The sequence below is a fragment of the Scyliorhinus torazame genome, chromosome 18 (assembly GCF_047496885.1).
Source record: "Scyliorhinus torazame isolate Kashiwa2021f chromosome 18, sScyTor2.1, whole genome shotgun sequence".
NCBI lineage: Eukaryota > Metazoa > Chordata > Chondrichthyes > Carcharhiniformes > Scyliorhinidae > Scyliorhinus > Scyliorhinus torazame.
The window spans coordinates 1,503,596-1,522,528 of NC_092724.1; the positions used below are offsets into that span (position 1 = coordinate 1,503,596).

The 18,933-nt window shown below is 47.7% G+C and overlaps 1 protein-coding gene across 1 annotated transcript in view; it reads left to right on the forward strand.

Moving 5' to 3' along the window:
- The window catches only part of LOC140394887 (alpha/beta hydrolase domain-containing protein 17B-like), a 99,709-nt gene that overhangs the window by 68,740 nt on the left and 12,036 nt on the right, over positions 1-18,933 (forward strand). Inside the window, exon 3 of the mRNA XM_072482045.1 lies at positions 3,754-3,933. Coding sequence (XP_072338146.1) covers positions 3,754-3,933 — 180 coding nt within the window. The remainder of the gene's footprint in view (positions 1-3,753; positions 3,934-18,933) is intronic.

Here is an 18,933-nt window from a genome sequence, read left to right on the forward strand (position 1 = left end):
TATTGGGGAATGAGCCCAGCCAGGTGGTAGATGTTTCAGTAGGGGAGCATTTCGGTAACAGTGACCACAATTCAGTAAGTTTTAAAGTACTGGTGGACAAGGATAAGAGTGGTCCGAGGATGAATGTGCTAAATTGGGGAAGGCTAATTATAACAATATTAGGCGGGAACTGAAGAACATAGATTGGGGGCGGATGTTTGAGGGCAAATCAACATCTGACATGTGGGAGGCTTTCAAGTGGCAGTTGAAAGGAATACAGGACCGGCATGTTCCTGTGAGGAAGAAAGATAAATACGGCAATTTTCGGGAACCTTGGATGACGAGTGATATTGTAGGCCTCGTCAAAAAGAAAAAGGAGGCATTTGTCAGGGCTAAAAGGCTGGGAACAGACGAAGCCTGCGTGGAATATAAGGAGAGTAGGAAGGAACTTAAGCAAGGAGTCAGGAGGGCTAGAAGGGGTCACGAAAAGTCACTGGCAAATAGGGTTAAGGAAAATCCCAAGGCTTTTTACACGTACATAAAAAGCAAGAGGGTAGCCAGGGAAAGGGTTGGCCCACTGAAGGATAGGCAAGGGAATCTATGTGTGGAGCCAGAGGAAATGGGCGAGGTACTAAATGAATACTTTGCATCAGTATTCACCAAAGAGAAGGAATTGGTAGATGTTGAGTCTGGAGAAGGGGGTGTAGATAGCCTGGGTCACATTGTGATCCAAAAAGACGAGGTGTTGGGTGTCTTAAAAAATATTAAGGTAGATAAGTCCCCAGGGCCTGATGGGATCTACCCCAGAATACTGAAGGAGGCTGGAGAGGAAATTGCTGAGGCCTTGACAGAAATCTTTGGATCCTCGCTGTCTTCAGGGGATGTCCCGGAGGACTGGAGAATAGCCATTGTTGTTCCTCTGTTTAAGAAGGGTAGCAAGGATAATCCCGGGAACTACAGGCCGGTGAGCCTTACTTCAGTGGTGGGGAAATTACTGGAGAGAATTCTTCGAGACAGGATCTACTCCCATTTGGAAGCAAATGGACGTATTAGTGAGAGGCAGCACGGTTTTGTGAAGGGGAGGTCGTGTCTCACTAACTTGATAGAGTTTTTTGAGGAGGTCACTAAGATGATTGATGCAGGTAGGGCAGTAGATGTTGTCTATATGGACTACAGTAAGGCCTTTGACAAGGTCCCTCATGGTAGACTAGTACAAAAGGTGAAGTCACACGGGATCAGGGGTGAGCTGGCAAGGTGGATACAGAACTGGCTAGGCCATAGAAGGCAGAGAGTAGCAATGGAAGGATGTTTTTCTAATTGGAGGGCTGTGACCAGTGGTGTTCCACAGGGATCAGTGCTGGGACCTTTGCTGTTTGTAGTATATATAAATGATTTGGAGGAAAATGTAACTGGTCTGATTAGTAAGTTTGCAGACGACACAAAGGTTGGTGGAATTGCAGATAGCGATGAGGACTGTCGGAGGATACAGCAGGATTTAGATTGTCTGGAGACTTGGGCGGAGAGATGGCAGATGGAGTTTAATCCGGACAAATGTGAGGTAATGCATTTTGGAAGGTCTAATGCAGGTAGGGAATATACAGTGAATGGTAGAACCCTCAAGAGTATTGAAAGTCAAAGAGATCTAGGAGTACAGGTCCACAGGTCATTGAAAGGGGCAACACAGGTGGAGAAGGTAGTCAAGAAGGCATACGGCATGCTTGCCTTCATTGGCCGGGGCATTGAGTATAAGAATTGGCAAGTCATGTTGCAGCTGTATAGAATCTTAGTTAGGCCACACTTGGAGTATAGTGTTCAATTCTGGTCGCCACACTACCAGAAGGATGTGGAGGCTTTCGAGAGGGTGCAGAAGAGATTTACCAGAATGTTGCCTGGCATGGAGGGCATTAGCTATGAGGAGCGATTGAATAAACTCGGTTTGTTCTCACTGGAACGAAGGAGGTTGAGGGGAGACCTGATAGAGGTATACAAAATTATGAGGGGCATAGACAGAGTGGATAGTCAGAGGCTTTTCCCCAGGGTAGAGGGGTCAATTACTAGGGGGCATAGGTTTAAGGTGAGAGGGGCAAGGTTTAGAGTAGATGTACGAGGCAAGTTTTTTACGCAGAGGGTAGTGGGTGCCTGGAACTCGCTACCGGAGGAGATAGTGGAAGCAGGAACGATAGGGACATTTAAGGGGCATCTTGACAAATATATGAATAGGATGGGAATAGAAGGATACGGACCCAGAAAGTGTAGAAGATTGTAGTTTAGTCGGGCAGCATGGTCGGCACGGGCTTGGAGGGACCAAGGGCCTGTTCCTGTGCTGTACATTTCTTTGTTCTTTGTTTGAAAAACATTTACACTGACTGGTTAGGATCTTGAATGCGCTGACTGTGTGTGGTGGATGCTGATTCAATCATTGCTTTCGAAAGGAATTGGATTGGCATCTGAAGAGAACATTTGCAGGGTTGTGGGGAAAGTACGGGAGAGTGGGACTAGCCGAGTTACCTTTGCAGAGACCTGCCACAAACATCATAGGCTATATGGCCTCCTGTGCTGTTGACTGTTATTTCATTCTGCTACCTCTGCCCAAGATCTGCAGCTGTACTGCCCTGCAACAAGGAGTATCTCCTGCCACCAGGAACCAAACCATCGGCAGGATTAGAAAACAGGAAATCCTATTTATGTGCATCATGATGAGTGCCACTGAGATTGGATCTTGCTGTTGTTGACACAGTTGTGCACGTTAATTATAAACTTGGCTCATTGTGCACAGGGAATATAGCTGATTTCTTTTAGTTGAGATATTAAACCAAGGTTCTGTCTGTTCAGATGGACATAAATGCTTGCATAATACAATGCTGAGAAGAACAATGAATTTTTCCTCTGCCCTAGTCAGCAATTCACCAATTTGTACCATGGGAACAAGTCAGTTGGTCAAGTGAACATGATGGATACTGTGATAGCTTACAAATCAATGTGGTGCCACCTCAAAAATAAAGCACTTTGGAGACACCTGTGATCACAGAAGGCATTTATTTTTTAATATAGAATTCCTACACTGAGCAGTACGGTGGCACAGTGGTTAGGACTACTGCCTCACGCCGCCGAGGTCCCAGGTTCGATCCCGGCTCTGGGTCACTGTCCATGTGGAGTTTGCACATTCTCCCCGTGTTTGCGTGGGTTTCGCCCACACAACCCAAAGATGTGCAGGGTAGGTGGATTGGCCACACTAAATTGCCCTTTAATTGGAAAAAATGAATTGGGTACTCTAAATTTATTTTTAAAATTTTTAAAAAGTAATAAAAATAGAATTCCTACAGTACCGAAGGGTGCTATCCAGTCTATTGAGTCTGCACTGACCCTCTGAAAGAGCACCCTACTAGTCACACTCCCACACCCTATCCCCATAACCCACCTAGCACATTCTTGGACTGTGGGAGGAAACTGGAGCACCCGAAGGAAACCCTCGCAAGGCAACCACCTACGGCCGGAATGGAACCCGGAATCCATGGTGCTGCAAGGCAGCAGTGCTAACCACTCTGCCACCGTGCCGCCTCTACATAACACGTTTTTTAAAAACTACATTGCAGATATGTTTACTTTTGGTTTTGAACGGTAATTGCTATTGCGTTGTCTCAGTAGAAGTCAATTGTGATGGGCATTAATCTGAACTACACTTGTTGGATGCAAATACAGCATTAGAAGACTGGATTATTGGGATCTGTTAAGCGATGAGTGCCTCTCACGTGCTTGATTTCTTTTCCTTTACAGATATGGAATCAGTCCTGAAAACATTATCTTGTATGGGCAGAGTATTGGTACGGTTCCGACTGTAGACTTGGCTTCCCGGTATGAGTGTGCTGCTGTTATTCTGCACTCTCCTCTGACCTCAGGAATGCGGGTGGCATTCCCAGACACCAAGAAAACATACTGCTTTGATGCATTCCCCAAGTAAGTGCCCACTGCCATGATTCAACTGGAGCTTGCATGCTGAGCTGATTTTTCGCTAATTTCCACCGTGTCCCTTTATTGTGATAACTTGAGGCATCTAATCCTAATGTCTGGACGTGGTGGTTATGGATAATCACTTGTGAAGAGGCAAACATAACTGTGTACTGTAGAACCAACTGTATATTGTTTTTATTTTATGGGATGTGGGCAGCACACTGGATCAACATATATTGCCCATCCCTAATTGCCCTTGAGGGGCATTTCAGAGTCAACCACATTGCTGTGGGTCTGGAGTCACATGTAGGCCAGACTGGGTATGGGCAGCAGGTTTCCTTCCATAAAGAATATTCGTGAACCAGATGAGTTTTTACGCCAGTCAACAATGATTTCATGGTGGGCTGCACGGTGGCACAGTGGTTAGCACTGCTGCCTCCTGCCGCTGAGGACCCGGGTTCGATCCCGGCCCTGGGTCACTGTCTGTGTGGAATTAGCACATTCTCCCCGTGTCTGTGTGGGTCTCACCCACACAACCCAAAAGATGTGCAGGATAGTGGATTGGCCACGCTAAATTGCCCCTTAATTGGGAAAAGAAAGAATTGGGTACTTTAATCAATCAGTTAAATTATTGATCCTCCTTAAACTGAAAAGATAAAATACTGTAACGTTTTCTCAAAGTGTCAATAAAATTCTTAGGTTAGATATTCCAAGCTTCCTGCTGAGAGGGATATGTGGGAGTCTGGAAATCCACAAACTCTAATGTTGCGATAAACGAGTTAGAAAGCAATGAGTTGGCGTGTGCTGAGTAAACTGATGCATGCACGCCATTTGATTTTGCACGCGTGCAGACGGGGTATCAGTGACTATATTGCGCTGGCAGGGGACAATGCTCTTCCAGTGTTACAGCCGTAGTGACTATGTCCTTATGCAAATCAGTGGAACGGGACGCAAAAACCACAGTTGTCAGCTGTGATAGTTTTCCAGTCTGCAGGGTTTCGCCACACAAGCACAATGATGGTAAATCGCAGATTGAACCTTCCTCATTAAAACCTTGCTCCCAAGGCTATGTTTACAAATTTTTACCTTTAAAGTGTTCTCAGTTTTACGAATATACTAAATTCCAGTTGTGCTGGGCTGGGAGTTGGTGGGGGGGGGGGGGGGGGGGGGGGGGGGGGGTTGTGTCCTGGACTTCCGGAGGTGGCCATGCAGTGAGTGGTCTCACATTTGGTGGCTCCAGCTTGAGGTGGAATTGCTTGGTCCTTTTTCACCCGATTTAAGGGATGTTTGCTGCTGTGAGGTGCATGAGCACGGAGAAGTAGTCGTGCTCCATTGGAGGGGCCGGTTTAAGGCTTACCAGACAAAGAGTGTAACCTGACCCAGAGGTTATTCAAGGTGCGTGGGGCTGCCTGAAGGGATTGACACAGTAAGAAGTCTCTCAACACCGGGTCCTACAGGTTTATCTGAAATCACACACCTTTGGAGGGCTGCTCCTTCATCACTTCACCTGCCAGGAAACTGGATTACGTGCAGCTCCATCGGGGAGTTCTCCACTGAGGCCTGAGTTTACCCGAGTGGGAACAGAGTCCCGATCAATAGCCTGGGGTTTCTTGGCACTCTGAGCACCAGGAAACACCCGGCTAAACGCACTGGTTGTGGGACTCTGATCCCATTCGGGTAGATTGCGCCACGGTGCTCGTTTCAATTCCTAATTCTGGGTGTGTATTCTTGCAGCCTCACAACCAACTGTTTCTCCTGATCTTTGTGCTAATCTCTTACATTTAACCTTTTCTCATAATTTTAAACAAATAATCCTTACACTGCCACTTTTCTAATAAATAGCTCCAATTATTTGGCTCACTGCGTTTGTACTTCCTCATACCAACAAGCAGCTTATTGAATCTTTTGCCCTCTAAACGTTCCTGGGCCTTCTGCACTCCTGCAGATTTCAGTTGGCTGACATTGGGCCTCTTTGCTCTTGCTAGCTAGCACTTTGCTGCCAGCCACATCGATCCCGGCTACTGCTCGTTCAGGGACAGCTTGTGCCATGGCAGGATCTGAAGCAAGATCCACTCCAGGTGGACACCTATGGAGGGCTGCCGACAGGTCCTCCTGCAACTGCACTGATCAGGGGGTGTGTTGATCTTCGGGGAGGATGGGTGGGGGGGCACGTTGGTGCTATCTGGGAGTTTGTCTGGCTCAGCCGCAGTGCATTGCCCTTCAAGGAGTAAGTATCTTCAGCTCTGTCTCCCTACCCATTGGGGTGCCCTTTGGGGACTAATATGGGGCTCTGCTAGATTACAGGTTTTCCTCCATTCTGTAATGGCCTATTTTATTATAATGGGAATATGCCAGCTTCTGAGGTTATCCTTTTGGGCTGCAGGAGGACTACTTGCACCCACCCTTGTGTTTTCTTTTCTGAGTAGGGGAGCTCTGTAATCTAGGTGGCTTCTGCTGATCTTTCCAATGTTAATGGGCATGGGTTGGAAAGGGACTGCCTTGGAAAGGGTCTGACTGAGTGTCCAATGTATGGATAAGATCATAGCCATGTGCTGTGACTGCTTCATCCCTGGCTATCAGGATTATCTGCTGTAATGGCTTCCGCTGGTTGGAGGGTGAGCAGTTTTTTGAATTCCTCCAACAATATCAACTCAATCCCTCGTGGCTGTGTGGAATATTTAGGACCGTTGTCCGTAAAACAGGATTTGCTTCAACCATTCAAATTCGGTGCTCGGTGCTGCTGCTTCTCAGCACCAGGGAGCCAAGCTCGATTCTGGCCTTGGGTCACTGTCTGTGCGGAGCCTCCACGTTCTCCCCGTGTGTAAGTGGGTTTCCTCCGTGTGCTCCGGTTTCCTCCCACAGTCCGAAGGTGTGCAGGTTAGGTGAGGTTACAGGGGTAGGGTGGAGGAGTTGGGCCTAGGATTGCTGCTCTTTCAGATGGTCGGCATAGTCTCGAATGGCCTTCTCCAGCACTATGTAGGGATTCTATGGAAATCTAGATAGGTTTGGTAGGTTTCTTGCGAGTATTCTGGAATTGCCGGCAATATGCTTCTGGGACTAAAACATAGGATGGTCTTGGTCTGCTCATAATTCATGAACACATCAGGAGTCGGCACGGAAGAGCCCTTCACAACAGTCTGAGTTAAAAAGATTTGAGTGTATGCTGGCCATTTTAGCTGTCCTGCAACTTCTTATTTTGCATAATTCTCTCTGAATTTGGGAATTAATCTCGCGTATTTGAATAAACCTGAGTTAGGAAGATAGGGGTGCTTCTGGGTAGAGAGTGAGAATTTAACACGCAGCTGTGTTCAAGCTCTCAGTCTCGCTCGTTGTGCCCTTCTGTTGCTCGCCTATGCGCTCGCTAGTGCTCTGTTGCACTCGTGCACTCTCGCTCTCTCTGGAAGCGGATGTGTCATAGTTCATCCCTTCATCTACCAGTTCTATGTGGGACCCAAATGTACCAACAACTGTATCAGTTTGCATCTCTTCACTTCACTGGATAACATTAACAGTAACCCCTAGCTATAGGTTTCAGTTGCTCTCGGCTAAGAAATGCTAATGTTTCACTGTTCACATCTTGCTTGATCCACATCTGGACATAAATAGTTGCCATTTTCTTGGGGAAACGGAATTTGTTGTGATAAGTGACTTGTGTTTTAAAATAAGTACCGGCCCCCGGGTTTTCCCTTTTTGGATTCTTTCTATCTGGTTTGTGTCTTGGGCTCTGATCAAATTCAAATGGGTGATCCCAAATTGGAGTTCTGAATTACAGTTGTATACAGGGAGGGGGTCAATTTAAACAACACTGATTTCCCCTCTCCCCAACTTTCCCTAAGCAGAAAGGTGTTTCAATTTATTTCCCACTTTATAAGTGATGACATATTTCCCCATCCCCTTGTTTTTGTGTGATCCAATTTTCTATTAGCCTGAGAGCAAACTCTGTATAGAATGAACTCAAAGGGTTACTTTATTTGCACACGTACACAATGTGGGAGGAGGGTTGCAATGTCACCTCCACACTTAGTACAGAGAGGGACAGAGAAAAGAAGGATTTGCAATGCAGAGACCACATAAATAAATATGGTTCATGTGAGTTCCAGAGTCCAGAATCAAAGTCCAATGGGGTATTCCTTCACGCAGGTCAGTGGGCTGCAACCCGATGCTGGATAATTCACTTTTCTGATGGTGTTGATTACACATGATATTGGCATGCGGGGATAAATCCGTCTTGTAGGTGATGGTACAGACTTCCAGCAGAAGCAGTGCAGCTGCAGAGTCCAACCTGGTCTAGACCTCCTTTGGAATGGTCTGTTCATCAAATGTTAAATAACCGATTGAGCTATTCAGCCCATCAAGGCAGCATCACTTGCTGAACAAACTAAAGGCCTCGTTATGTGACTTGACCTCCAGTGTTTTGTAATTGGCCTTGCCTTTCAGGGCAATTATGTCTTGGCCATTCTGAGTTAAAAGGAATATTTGGGAGGCCATTTCTTAGTAGACATTCTGTCTCTGCTGGCCAGCCTGGTTTATCAAATACAAAAGGCCTTCCATGTAATTCCATTTGATGTTGGGCTGTGCAATGCCTAGGTGATCATTAATAGCTCCTCAGAGATGACTGGGTGTGAGATTTTGTTCTGGGATCACAGACAGACGCCGTTTAAGCCATTGTAAGGATCTTTGTTCAGCTTTTTAAATTTTCTGTAATATTCCGAAGAACAGTGACAGGGGCCAAATCTGTCATTTTTTTTCAATGTAAAATGTTCCTTTTGGTGACTGCTTGTTGGGATAAGCAATCATATTTTTAAATTATTTTATTGAGTTATGTGTCTCTCGTACACAAATCATTAAAAGCTAGAAGACAGGTACAGAAAGCAATCTGAACAGCCGACAGAATGTTGGCCTGGATTTTGAGGGATGAAATACAAAGGGGAGTTGTGTTTAGGACAGCACGTTTGTGACTAGTGATTTATGGAACAGAGGCCACGACTCTAGGCTGCATGTGGACAATCCAAATTCTGAGTCATGAGAATGGATGCCGAGAGGAGCCAAAGCATTTCCTCCCAGGGAGGATAAGACATCCCTGGTTCCCCTCTCATGTCCATGTGCCCAGATTAGGCACAATGATGAGCGCTGGGAACATGTCCTCTTATAGAATGATGCAAGGCACAGCACAGAAGGAAACCATTTGGCCCATGCCTGTGCTAACCCTTTGAAAGAGCGATCCAGTTATTCTGACACCCTTAAAATCTAAAGACCTCTTGATAGGATGCGTCAACTATGAAACATATTCATTTTAATATTTTAAACACCAGACATACATGCATTTTGCGTGCTACAGTGTGTAGCCTAAACCTACTAGAAGGAAGTGTAGGGCTTACTAGCCCTGTTTGACCTATTTCCCACAGAAACAAACACCATTTTGTAATATTGCCCAGCATTGTACACTCTTTAAATTGGTGAAAATGTTTTACTTTCAGTAAATAATGACCATTTCTTTCTACATATCAGCAGATATATACTAAGGTTTACTTGGGTTTTCAGCTGTCTGCAGGCCTTTGTCTGTCTGTAAGGTCACTAGATTTATGACTTATCAGATTTGAGCTTTTCCCCCTGTTTATCTTCATACGTACAGTCATCCTGGTTCATTGCATGTGAAGCAGTTTAGACATTTGTGGGAAGAGATCTACTTTTAAATATATAAATAAGGGTTTATCTTTATTGTTGGCTTATTGGCATTTTTTTTCCATTGTACACTAATAAAAACATTTTCTGTAATGACAGCACTGTTTCCTTTCTTGGCAGATAGGGTCCCCGAAACTGGCAATATTTTCCAGTTATTTGTAGAATGAGAGAGCTGGGGAAATTGTCTGAATGTACAGGATTAGGGGGAGAATGCAGGACAATGACATTTAAGTGAAATGTTTGTTGGGAGAGCTGGAACAGGTACGATGGGCCGAATGGCCTCCGGTGCTGTAATGATTGAGAGTTGCAGGGGTTTCTGGCAGAAAGGTTTGGAAACCACCAGAATAAATGAATGACCTACATGAAAGGATTAAGCAATACTGCACAAGAACTTGTATATTTTCAGACTGTTCAAACAAAATGAATAATCTGGGTCATTATGAGGCCCTGATTTAGCTGATTGAACCAGTCAATTGTGAACCCTGAGGGCGGCATGGCAGCGCAGTGGTTAGCACTGCTGCCTCATGGCGCCAAGGACACGGATTCAATCCCAGCCCCGGGTGTGAAGTTTGTACATTCTCCACGTGTCTGCGTGGGTCTCACCCCCACAACCCAAAAATGTGCAGGGCAGGTGGATTGGTCACGCTAAATTGCCCCTTAAATTGGGTACTCTTTTTAAAAATTAAAAATAAAATTTTTAATTAAATTGTGATCCTTGACATTACTGTTTTGTGATATTTGTGCTTTCACATGATAGTTCTGTTTCCTACTGTAAGTGAAGTTTTAAACTAAATAGGTAACCCCTCCATTAAAATCACTCTGTAATTTCTAGGCTGGTGATGTTCTGACTGCTGTCACTATTATTTCCTTTGCCCAACTCTTCAAACACTTGCTGTCTCCTGACGGATATGCTGATATGCTGGCATCTACTGTTGTCACATACTCTGAATCCTAAAATAAAATTGATGCAGCACTTTAGTTCAGAAGCCAGGAGAAGATCACAGAGGATGAAGGTTAAATCAGAGCAGCAGTTTATCTTGGCTCAGATTTTTTACTGGCAGTCAGGATGGTGGTGCGAAACGGTAGCAGCTCAGGACGGTGGTGGAGGATGGTAGCAGATCGAGACATTCCCAGATCAGGATTGTGGTGGGAGACGGGGGCAGGTGGAGGCGGTGGCAGGGAGCGGGCGGGGGCAGGTGGGGGCGGTAGCGGGGGCAGGTGGGGGCGGTGGTGGGGGCGGTAGCGGGGGCAGGTGGGGGCGGTAGCGGGGGCAGGTGGGGGCGGGTAGCGGGGGCAGGTGGGGGCGGTAGCGGGGGCAGGTGGGGGCGGTGGCAGGTGGGGGCAGTAACGGTGGCAGGTGGGGCTGGTAGCGATAGCAGATCGAGAGGTTCCCAGATCATGGCGTACATGTGGAACTGTAGGCTGCGAGAGTCGAGCAGAAGCAAATGATGGTAATTGTAAAATCCCAGGAGTAGTCCTTGCATCTCTTCACCATCAGAATTTGACATCCTAGATTTGATGTGACACGGCTGCTCTCAAATCTTTATGGCAGGCACCAGAAGCTCATTATATCTGGAGATGAGTATTCGAGCTTCCCTCCCTCTGAGGCATGGCTTTGCTCCAAAGGAATATGCCATCACCCGAGTTAATTAAAAGGTTAAGAAATTGCCACATTTTGAACCTTGCATCCTGGACTTTCATATTGAGCTTTCTCAGAGGTATGTTGATTTGTTATGAGAATGACAGATTGGTTTTGCAGCTTTTGCTGCACTTGGTTAGTTGTATTTGTTTGTAGTGTTGCCTTATGGACCTCGTGATACTGTGTTTCCTTTTTCACCTCCCACACTTGTGTACTGTTAACATTCTGAGGGGACTGCGTACCAGAGGTTGTCGCAGAGGACCAGATGGGCTTTGTCAAAGGTAGACAGCTTACCTCAAACATCAGGCACCTGCTGAATGTGATAATGACCCCCTCTGGGGAGAGAGTACCAGAGGTGATTGTCTCCTTAGACGCAGAAACGGCCTTCGACAGAGTCGAATGGAAATACCTCATAGAGGTACTGGAGCGGCTCGGGCTTGGAACAGGGTTCACCTCCTGGATAAAACTCCGATTCAACGCTCCCATGGCGAGCGTACGGACCAACAACACCAACTCCCGATACTTCCAGCTGCACAGGGGCACCAGACAAGGATGCCCACTGTCCCCGCTGCTGTTCGCTCTAGCGATCGAACCACTAACAATCGCACTCCGAGCAGCAAAATGCTGGAGGGGGATCCGAAGGGGCGGCAGAGAGCACAGAGTCTCACTCTATGCAGATGACCTACTCCTCTACATTTCGGACCCACAAAGCAGCATGGACTGAATCATCGCGCTCCTGAAAGAGTTTGGCACCTTCTCGGGCTACAAACTCAACATGAGCAAAAGCGAGATCTTCCCGATACACCCACAAGTAGGTGGGGCAGCACTAACGGGATTGCCGTTTAAACAAGCCCATCACAAATTCCACTACCTGGGGATCCAAATAGCCCACGATTGGAAAGGGATCCACAAATGGAACCTCACCAGTCTGACGGAGGACGTAAAAAAGGACCTGCAAAGGTGGAACACACACCCTCACAGGGAGAGTCCAGACGATCAAAAATAACGTACTGCCCAGGTACCTCTTCCTAATTAGATCCATTCCAATCTACATCCCCAAGGCCTTTTTCAAAGCACTAGACAAACTAATCATGGCGTTCGTATGCGGGGGGGGGGGAAAGAATGCTAGGATCCCAAAGAAGGTCCTACAAAAAACAAAATCTGAGGGGGGCTAGCCCTCCCAAACCTACAATTCTACCACTGGGCGGCGACGGCCGAGCGAATAAGGGGATGGATCAAGGAGCCAGAAGCCGAGTGGGTGGGCGCGGAAGAGGCCTCCTGCATGGGGACCTCTCTCCAGGCCCTTGCCACGGCAGCACTCTCATCCCCACCCAAAAAACACTCCAGCAGCCTGGTGGTGATAGCCACCCTCCAGTCCTGGAACCAACTACGGCAGCGATTTGGCCTGACCAGAATGTCGGACAAAGCTCCCATCTGCAACAACCATAGGTTCACACCAGCGCTGACTGACGCCACCTTCAAACGGTGAGGACAGGACGGAGGGACACTGACAGTCAGGGACCTATACACCGACGGCAGGATCGCAACACTGGACAAACTGACCGAGAAATTCCAGCTAGCCAGGGGGAACGAGCTAAGGTATCTACAACTCAAAAACTTCCTAAGAAAGGAGACTAGGACATACCCACAACTGCCACGACAGACATTACTGGAAGAGTTACTGGACGCAAGCATGCTAGATAAAGGAAACTGTAGCGACATGCTTGACCGACTGGTAGAAAGGGCTGACACCGTACTGGACGCAACAAGAAAGAAATGGGAGGAGGACCTGGGGATTGAAATAGGGTGGGTACTCTGGAGCGAAGCATTGCACAGGGTCAACACCACGTCCACGTGCGCAATGCTCAGCCTGACGCAGCTAAAAGTGGTACGTAGAGCCCACTTAACAAGAATCCGTATGAGTAGGTTCTTCCCGGAGGTGGGGGATAGATGTGAACAGTGCCAAGGAGGCCCGGCCAACCGCGCCCACATGTTCTGGTCTTGCCCCAGACTTGCAGGGTACTGGGCAGCCTTCTTCGAGGCAATGTCCAAAGTGATGGGGATGAGGGTGGAGCCATGCCCGAAAGTGGCGGTCTTCGGGGTATCAGACCAGCCAGATCTATTCCTGGGGAGGAGGGTGGACGCCCTTGCCTTTGCCTCCCTGATTGCCCACCGTAGAATCCTGTTCGGCTGGCGGTCAGCAGCACCACCCAAAGCTGCAGACTGGCTGTCCGATCTCTCTGAATCTCTCCAAATAGAGAAAATCAAATTCGCCATCCGCGGGTCAGACGACGGCTTCCACAGAACGTGGGAGCCATTCACCCAATTGTTCCGGGATCTGTTTGTGGCCAACGAATAAGCAGAAGAATAGCCAGGTAGTCAAAAATCAGGGGAAAGTAGCCAAAGCATGAGACGGAGAGATAGACCGGGAGATAGGGGGGGGGAGGGGCGGGGGGAGAAGACAGCTAAACCTAAGAGGAAAGAAAGGCGAACCACAGGAGGCGGGGAGGGGGCAGAAGCGGGGGGGTGGGGGAGAGGGAAGGGACAGGGAACAAGAGAGGAGAACCAGGGAGGTGGGGGGAGGCAGGGAAATGACAGCCGGAAGGAGGGCACGGGAAACGATAGCAAACTTGGCATCAACAGAGAACAAGGAGAATACAGGCGAAAGACTGGAGGAACGGCTGAAGCGGAGGTGAGCGCGAGACGACAACGGCAGCGAGATCTGTCCGGGAGAAGCAAGTGACAACACCAAACCCATTCGAGTATTGCCCTCTGTAATTGTTTCTCCGTCACAGAAATGTATATCTACCTCCCCAGTCTCCACCCCCCCCCCACACCCCTTGTAAATTACTTTTTTTTTAGTATGTTTGGGTGTGCCCTTCTCTTCTATATGTGTACGATATCTTATTCTGTGTACATAACGGTAAATAGACTGATCAAAAACCCAATTTTTAAAAAAGTTATATAAAAAAAAAAAACATTCTGAGGGATGAATATTCCCTGGGATTTCCTGTTCCTCGGTGTTGCTAACTTTTGGTTGGTTCAATTTGCTCTGTTTTATAACCTTCGCTCTAGAGTCGCCGGGTATCTTTATGCAGATGGCTGCTGGTTTCAGTGCTGTCTGGTTTTTGCAAGTTTCAAAATACACGATTTCTGCACTTGCTAGTTTTTGCCTGTGTTGGCTGAATTTCCTTTTAGTCTTTGCGGTTCTCCATTTTAAGTTTGGAAGTGGCCAACCCAGGTGGCTACACTCCTTCCTTGTGATCCCTAACGCGAAGATTGAAGGACCACATAACTGTGTTGTCTTAATTCCCTGACCCGTGAGCACTCTTCCATGGCCTCTACACTGACCATAACTATGCAGTAAAAATTTTAACTAACAGTTTCTAAGTGGCGCTATGTCAGACAGGGACATGCATTACAACACCAAAAAAAACGGTACCTCTAACTGTCCTCAATAAACTACACTCACTAAAACATTCAGTCATATTAACTTCATAAACAACACAAAAATAATAGCAGCATTCACATTTTTCCTCTGACTCGGCAGTCGAGCACAGGGGTGTACAATATGCACATTTCTTTATTTACAACAGATGTAACACAAATGGCCTTTATTGTAGATCAAGGGGTTCGGTGTCCAGGTGATAACCGAAAATAGGGGATCTTATCCTGTATACCGGGGTGCGAGCGCGGTAGGCTCTCCTTCGCCATTTCCTCATGCGGATAGTTTGCACGATGCTGCAGAGTATCGCCAACACTAATAGGGATTCGACTACGTAGGAAAGGCAGTACCATGATGGTGTGGTGTTGCCTGTTACGGGCTCTGGGTGCTATGGGGAAGTGAATCATTAACGGCCGGCGGGGTTGGGGTCAGGGGGTTCGCGCGCAACTGAATGCACATTATAATGGTGGTGATCAACCGGGAGGGTGTCCTCATTGTTCTTCTTCGTTCTCTTTTTGTCTCTTCCTTTCCGTTTTGTATATTTTCCTGGAGCGTCTGGGGTTTTATGGATCAAGCATTGTGTCTGTTACTGTCTTGGTTAATATCTCGTCTGTTAGTATGTCTGCCCTTTAGTGCCAATTCTCCCTTTATAATTTGTCACCATGTGTGACTCCCTCTTTTTTTTTAAACCGAATATTCAGGACAAGACACACTTAAAAATACTGAAACAGTGCGAGCCGTCTCGCAGGCTGTGCGATTTACCATCCAAATGTTTGAGGATGTAAATAGCATAGGGATGGCAACCTAAGGGTTGCCCGAAAACAAAACACAACTTTTGGAACCAAAAGTGCCGAAATGAGGTGTGTATGGGCCGCGACGGGTAAGAGTTGGATGGAATCCCCGGGTAGGATGGTGATCAATGCCGTATGCGCTCTACCCGAGCGTGGTTGACCAGAGGGGGGGTCCTCAGGCAGGGCGGAGACCAATGCAGTTTATCCACTGCCTGAGCAACCGGCAAGATCGTGCAAAAATGTAGTCATCGTGGGGAGTTGCCGTATTGGTTCTACCTTCGAACCAGAAAGGGCAGTTATGAACGGGGGTCTGGCAAGCTCTCCGGTTTCTGCCGATGAACGTGCTGGCAAGTTTTCATAGGTTTCGGCCAACAAATGAGGCATGGGGCCGTGGGGGAAAAAATTCCGATCTTCATACAACACATAACAATAACAGTAACAAACAACATTAAACAACATGCTGCAGGTTCCATCAGAAAGGACACCGTTTCTCCCAAGCGGTTCCTTTTTAAAACATCATCTGGACACCTCAGTTATCAGTTGCGAACAGGGTCGCAAAGGGGTTCTCGCTTTGGGAGTCAGACTCAAAGTCGTCATCTTCTCCCGGATGCCATACTCTCGAATGTATAAGGGCTGATAGGTCCTGTTGCATGGGGATAGTAGGGAGACGTGCTGTGGCTATTGTCCATGTCACAGTCGCTGCTGCTGCTTTCTGTGGGCATTCCGGGGCGGAGTCTAGAGGTCGGGGGTGGAGTCTAGGGCGAGTCCGTGGATGTGGTGGGCGTGTTGGGGGAGGGTAAGGATACGTTGGGTGTGGGCGGGGTGTGATCTGCTGCATAGAGCATGACATGGTGTGCATGATTGGACTGTGGGCCATATGCCTTAAGCTGGTTAATATGGAACCACGCAGTCTTTCCGTTGGGGTACTTAATTTTATACACTGAGGGGCTTACTTTGCAATGGAGTACGGACCCGAATACTTCAGTGACAGGAATGTGCTGGGGTTGTAAATTGAGAGCATGACCTGCTGTCCTACCTCAAACTCAGTCGCATGCACTGTCTTGTCGAAACAGACCTTGCTCTGTTTCTTTCTTGTGCCTATTCTTACTGCGGCTGCTAGCTGAGCCGTTTTCACATTTTCCAATAACTGTTTGACTGCGTTCTCGTGTGTGAGGGCCGTCACTTCGGGGCTGGTCAAGTCCAATCCTAATAAAAATTCTGTGCCTTTCATGGGGCGTCCGGTCATGAGAGTGTGTGGGGTGTAACCTGTGGATGTTGAGACAATATTTCTCAAAAGCATCAGCGTAAAAGGGAGGACTGAATCCCAAGTGGAGTTGTTTTGTTGGACCATTTTTCTGAGGGTTGCTTTTAGGGTCCGATTCATGCGCTCCACAATACCACTTGACTGGGGGTGGTATGCGATATGGAATTTTTGGGTAATGCCAAATATCGTGAGGACGTTCTTCATGACACGTCCCGTAAAATGGGAACCTTGGTCGGATTCAATGCTGTAGGGGACTCCCCATCTCGTAAAGATGTCGTGGGTTAAGATCTTTGCGGTAGTCTTTGCCGTGTTCGTTCTGGATGGGAATGCCTCTACCCATTTCGTAAAAGTGTGACTAATACGTACTTGTAACCATTCCTGCAAGGGGGCAATGGACCTATAAAATCAATCTAGAGATTAGTCCAGGGGCCATTAACGGGGCGGGTGTGGCTAAGTTGAGCTTTCTTTGCGTATCTGTCCAGATTGTTCTGGGCACAGATAAGGCAATTCTCAACATAGTGCATTACGTCTTCTTTTAAATACGGCCACCAACAGAGCTGCCTGAGGTGGGCTGTAGTGGGATCAATTCCCTGATGTCCATGACTGTCATGGAACAAACAAATAAGTTGATTGCTGTCCTGTTCAGGAACCATATAAAGGGTGTCTTTTAACACTACACCGTCATGTGTGGTCAGTGCATTTTTAAACCTACCATAGGGTGCTGTAAATTGTCCTTTCAAAATCTCCCTGAGACTGCTATCCTGCTTCTGGGCCTGCACTAAATCCTCGATATTAGTCTGCGAGACCGGAACTGTATTCACTGGTGCGCTTTCGGGAGGTGTCCAAAAATATCCATGCCTGGAACCTGCTTTGGCCAGTGCATCGGCCTTTACATTTCCTGGGGGGAAGGAACGGTGGTGACTGCGAACTTTAACAATACCAAAGGTCCTGTCCTGTGCTTTCTCTAAAATGAGGCGGAGCAATGGGGCTGAAGGGAGAGGTTTCCTGTCTGCGGAAACAAATCCCCTCGCTTTCAACAAGGGTAGGAATTCTGTAAGGCTGTTGCAAACATAGAGGCTGTCCGAGTATATGTCTGCCGGGCTGGGGAAGGAATCTGGGTGATCTATAATTATACGCAACGGCTGCTAGTTCTGCCGCCTGCGCGCCTAAGTGGCCTGGTAGCTTTAAGGAGATCTCTTCTAGGGTGCGTCCCTGCGCGTCCTCGACATATATGCCGCATCCTGTAATGCGCTTCCCTTCTCATACAGTGGAAGAACCATCCACATATATCCTTAAAGTTGCGCACGTGTCTGTGTGTTGGGGGCTCTGGGGTGAACTACCTATCTTTCTGGGGGGTGTTTTCGCAATAAAGGGGCCTGTGTTGTGGTGCAGTGAGATGATTTCACATTTGGGGGGGGGAGGGGGGGGTGCCTGGGTACTGAAGGTTATCAGCTAAGAAGGTGTGGGTCTTGGTCCTTTTAACGGTGATGTCCCGGTCCCTGCAAAAGAAGGGTCCATCGAGCTGCTCTAATTTGGCTAACTGTACCGTCCTTAAGGCGTCCGTCGAGTAGAAGTTGGGTGGGGGGGGGTGTTCCGTGAGGATTGTGATGGGGTTTAGTCCGGTTATGTGGGAAAAATACTGAACTGCCCAGAAAACTGCGAGCAGGTGCCTTTCACAGGCCGAAAATCCCTGCTCCACAGGATCTAAAAGTCTGGAGGCGTAAGCTTAATTGTTCGGGCCGTTCCTGGAGGAGCACGGCCGAAAGGGTGCGGTCGGTGCTAGCAATCTCTATAGCGTAGGGGGAAAGCGGGTCTGGAACTTGTAGTGCGGGGGGACAATGAGGGCTCTTTTCAAAGCATCCACAGCATCCGTATGCTGCGGAAGCCATTCCCAAGGGGCTCCTTTCTTTAGGAGTTCCGAGAGGGGCGCTGCCTTGCTGGCGAAACCGTCAATGTGGCTTCGGCAGTAACCAACCAGTCCTAAAAACGACTGGAGGGCTGAAACATTCTGGGGAAGGGGCAATTTGGCAATCGAGTCAATTCTTTTGTGCTCGATCTCGCGTTTACCACGTGTGATAATCGTACCCAAATATACAGTTTTCCAAAATCTGGGCCTTTTTGGGGGTTACTTTGCATCCAATTGAATGTAGGCGTTCCAGGAGTTCGGACATAAGCTTGATGTGCT